The 5167-nt window shown below is 34.2% G+C and overlaps 1 protein-coding gene across 1 annotated transcript; it reads left to right on the forward strand.

The window, feature by feature from the left end:
- Nucleotides 1-274: 274 nt before the first annotated feature.
- LOC117117328 (deleted in malignant brain tumors 1 protein-like) lies at nucleotides 275-4995 on the forward strand (the record flags this gene model as incomplete). Its single annotated transcript, XM_033261598.1, has 5 exons — nucleotides 275-404; nucleotides 2301-2327; nucleotides 2723-3070; nucleotides 3806-3931; nucleotides 4648-4995. Coding segments are annotated over exons 1-5 (907 nt in total), but the record flags the coding sequence as incomplete, so codon positions are not given.
- Between the last annotated feature and the right edge of the window lie 172 nt (nucleotides 4996-5167).

The following is a 5167-nucleotide window of genomic DNA, read 5'->3' on the forward strand; positions in this document are numbered from 1 at the left end:
TTTTTCAAATGGTCTTGGAAACGTAATAAAAATATTTACAAAAACAATTAAAAGACCTATAAGTATTATGGTGTTCGTGCCTTAACCGCTAGCCACTCGGCTCGCCTGAGGACACGCTTGATTGACATAATGCTTAAATCATGTCTCGATACACTAAGGCAACTTATAATTAATATAGATTAAATAGATAAATCGATAGTTAAATACAATGTACTTGGAAACAAAAAAAAACACATCACTAACATATGGTTACTCTCATGTCTAAATGTATATATACAACCTTTCTGAACCTAAGTCACGAGACATTCCTTTTGTGAATAACAGAGGTCTAAACGACTGTTTCAAAATGAGGATGGAAGAAATCATTTGGTTTCTATGGCTCTATTGCCTATGTTTTACATCAGGTATGTGTTGTTCAAAAGTTTTAACGCTTTCAATTATAATTTTATTGTATAGGGCCTATATATTACTTTTAAATTCACATTATTTTTTTCTTTGTTGTAAAGTAAATTAAACATAATTCTACAGCAATCAGGGGCGGATCCAATGTCCAAAAGGAGGGGGGAGGCCAGTGGGGGCCGAAAGTTGGGCCGATCGAGACAACACTGTCCCAGAGGGTCCGGGGGCATGCCCTCGCGAAATGTTTGTGTTGTAGACGACCGAAAATAACATTTGAGGATCACTTTGTTTCTTTTTCTTTCTTTTTTTTTTTTAATTCTTTTTTTACCTCCCAAAAAGGGGGGGGGGGTTAAGTAAAGTTTAGTTCAAGAAAAAAATACATCATTCTCTGAATGTACAAAAAAAACAAAAAACAAAAAACATCGTTTATGCATCATTAATGATTTAAAGATGATGCTTCAATAAAAGAGAAACGTAAAATAAAATGGCCTTGTCAATTTTTGGAGTGACATTCAATATTATTTGTACTTAAACTCAGTACATCCTAATGTCTACCAGTTCGTAAGTCCGAGTTGAAGTTTTTCTGACACTTGTTATCACTTTCGATCTCAAGTAGGTCTATACTCGCCAATTACCGTCTACAAAAGGGAGATTTTATCCATGAAAAAAACGTTCCGTGTCTATATAACTACTAAAAATGACACCAGAAAAAGATCGTAATTATCAAGTACACTTGGTTTTTTTTTATGAGAACACATTTTATAAGAACATTGAGGCTGAAAATGTTAAAAAATTAAGAACAAAATAAGAACAATTTGAGGCTGAGGTAAAATGTCAAATGAGATTTTTATTTTTAAAAACTAGAAAAACCAAAAAGTTGTATATGTACCTTATGTGCAATAGGAGTAACTATGTAATACATTCTATAATACAGTACAGGTGCAGGCCTACCTGCCTGTTATTTGTGGCCATTTTTTCCAGGGGCCCTTTTTTCAGGGGTCATTTTTTCGGGGCCAATTTACCTACATTCCAGTACAGTGTGTACTGCTGTACAATAATAATTTTCTATGTTTGAAAAACATATAACATAAGAACAAAATAAGAACATTTTGAGCCTGAAATAGGCCAAAAAATAAGAACATTGAGCCTAGGAAAATTTTACTGGTTCTTATTTTAAAAAATGTGTAGCTACACTGTTTTTGAGAGTTATGTTTTCAAGAGATGTGTGGAAGAAATGGTGTATGTCTTTCTTCCAGCTCTACTAATAATTTCCTTAGTACAGGGGTTCTCAACTATATCGCAATAGGGACAGAAATTGTTAATTGAATAAATTTGAAAGGGCCAAGATAAGAAGTAGAGTTCCTTTATAGCAAGAAGTGTTCTGTAGCGCCTTCAGAGTACCGCATGTGCGAACCGGGGGAGGGTTTGCTCCCCCCACCCGTTAGACATTTTTTGAAAATAATAAGCCGCTAGACGCTTATTACAGAGCATTTGGACCTATTAGAAAGTTACCCTTATGTCTAGTAATGCAAAGTCAAAATGTTATAGGCCTATATCACACAAAGGGTCATCGGTAAAGTACAGTATTTCTTTGCTGTTTGCTGTAATAGTTTTACGATTTGATTGATTAAATTTGTGGGGCAATATATAGGCTTAGTTGGCAAAACTTTAATAGAATACAAAATTATTAAGGTTAGAAATCTAGGCCCAAGCCCGGAAAAATATTGTTATCGGCATAACACGCACTCGAAGGCCGAAGATGGCCCGCGAGCCATCAGTTGAGAACCCCTGCCTTAGTATGCTTAGAATAGCCATACATTGTATAGTTTTAAATGTAACCATATATTAATGTAATGTACAAACACATTAAAAAATAATTTACTTTAATATTTTTTTTTCAGGTTATTGGACACCGACTTATACAACAGGTATGAACAACAAGCTGACTTTGTTTTGCATTTGCCACTCAACATGATACACTTGTCATGTACGTGGTACACAATCACGCATACATTTGGCCATTATCGTACAGTAAAATAACACGTACGACCAAATTATATTCATATCTTTATATCAAATATTGAACGGTTTTATATAGGCTTACATACCAAATTTATTTCATTTATTTGGTTATATTCAGCATGTCAGACATTAGCGCAAACAATAACAATAAAAATTAAAAACGCACATGGTTTCCTTAAAACTGGCTTGATTGATACTACAAAAATTATATTTTGTAGCTTTCAGTCAATCTTTGTTTTTTCAGACTTATCTCCACTTCCGTTTTGTTAAAGTTGCCTTTTTGAAATGTTACATTTTCTAGAAACCCCTTCGCAAACAACGGACACATTTTTGTGCGGTAACGGATCACAGCTCATCACGTCTCCTGGCTACCCAAGCGGATATGGAAACAACATGGACGTAAGGTGGTCGTTTAGTACCCATCCTGGAAGCTTGCTCGCTATTGAATTCTACGATTTTTATCTTGAGAGTTGTTGCGACTGGGTATATATTATTAGCGACGGAGAAGAAATTGCCCGTTACAATGGTAACCAATTGCCGCCAATAACGGTATCCACCAATAACACACTGACGGTTGTCTTTACTAGTGATTACAGTGTAACAGGAAGAGGATTTCAAGCAGAAATATTTACCTACCCAGGACAGTCGGGTAAGTGAAGTAAATCCAGATGATTACTAAACATTATTATAATTATTTGCTTACGTATTATATTGAATTACTAGATAAAATATTACAATCAAACAAACCAGAGAAATATCAAGAGGGTTAAAACGAAAAATTCAGGCAAACATACAGCTCTCTGAATATCCAAAAGTGTGAAACATTATTAAATGGTCATTTAATACTGTGCATAGTCTTATCTGCACACATTATAAACAATCATAAATACAAAGTTAAAGATTGGTTAAATAAATCATCGTCATCTCAAAAGCGGGGGCGCGCGTATGCCATTTTCGTGATTTCTGAAGAGGAAATGGAGGAAAAAAGAATGAAAAAGGAAAAAAAAAAAAGTGGAATTGGGGAGGAAAAGGGTTACGAAATGATGATTATGATTATTAATGCCTGACTCTGGGTGTGTTCTTTTGTGTTTTGTTTAACATTATTATTTTGTTGTTGTTGTTTATTATTATTGTTATGATGATTGTTATTATCATTATTAATAATATTTTTATTATTTTTTTTTCTTTTTTTCCAGGACCACAATGAAAAACACTTCTTTAAAATGATTGTGTCATCCTGGCTAAAGATATTAGTAAAGATAAATAAGATATGAGTTTTAAAAAAGGCACAAGTTTGAATATATAATTGAAATCAGACATCATATTTTGTTTCATTAATTTGCAGCAAGCTATTTCAGAAATATCTTTTCTTTGGTCTAAATAGATGGTTTTTGCTCTGACTTTAATGATGGATGGTGTGGATGGTCTCACACTTATAGTTCTAGTCAATGGAGGCGTTCTTCTGGGAGAATTTATGGCGCTGATAGAGGCAATCGCTACTCTTCATCAGGTTTAAATAGCAACTTATTATTATATCTCAGTCCCATCTCAGTGATGCACGCTTGAAACAGTATACAGACTGTAACCCTTATTAAGGGGACACCCTCGAGACCAAAAAAGTTTTTATACTACCCTCCCCTTAATAAGTCTCGTTAATAGTGTCCCAAAGAAGGGGTTCTGCTGTATTCATTTCTCGCTGTTTAATCTTTAACAGAGGTCTTAATCAGTAGACAAAAGGCCCTTATCTTTCTTCTCATTCTGGACAGCGCCAAAAACGAGTAATTTAATTTAGAGACGGAATACAAATTTGGCATGGCGCTCAGTAAGTGCAATAAAAAGATTATATTTCACAAAAATAATGAGTAACCCAATTATAACGGCTGGAGCCCAGGCTATGCGTGCAGGTGTATGATTAAAATGATACTGTACTAGCATTATTGATGCTGGTACTGGTACTGGTGTATCAGGTTTCTCCATCTATTTCAAAAACATTTAACTCTGCTCCACTCTGGCAACATTAAGCATTGTAAATAAATAGGTGAGGATGCGGCTAATACTATTTTGTCGTTAATTTTTAATTTTTATTTAAGCAATAGGCCTACATTTAAATATAAAAATTAAATAGTAAGTTGTTTTAGTAACAATAAAAAAAATATAAAAAAGATATAAAAAATTCTATAAAAGTACCGGTAATCATATAATGTAAATTTTTTTTCTAACCTACAGATGATTATTATATTTATGTTGAGTCGACCTATTCATCGCAATATGGATACCTTGACAGCCAAATGATACCATCTACATGGAGTGATGTTTGTCTTAAATTTTACTTTTATATGAGTGGATCATATAATTACATAAACATTTATCAGATTAAGAATTATAATTCATATTATGTGTTCTCGGTCAACGATGACTACAGTAGCCAATGGAAACATGTTAGTGTTAATTTTGCTAACCTTGCCAACTCTTACATAAGGTTGATAGGAAGAGCCTATGGTTACTACTACTCTACAGAAATGGTAGCTGTTGATGATATCTATATCAGTAAAGGCACATGCTCGGACTTTGACGGTAAGACTCAATCAGGGCTAGCGCCAGAGGGGAGGGGGAGGGCAGTTAGTCCACCGTCGGGGAGAGCTGCCCCCTACCCTTCCGTCGGTGAGAAAAAATGTAATATTTATTTTCTACATATTAGTGGACTCTAAAATCAATTAAATTAGCCTTTGAAACCCCTAAGATTGTC

Source organism: Anneissia japonica, unplaced genomic scaffold (genome assembly GCF_011630105.1).
Source record: "Anneissia japonica isolate Jap-2015-1 unplaced genomic scaffold, ASM1163010v1 scaffold42032_len11702_cov101, whole genome shotgun sequence".
Classification (NCBI taxonomy): domain Eukaryota; kingdom Metazoa; phylum Echinodermata; class Crinoidea; order Comatulida; family Comatulidae; genus Anneissia; species Anneissia japonica.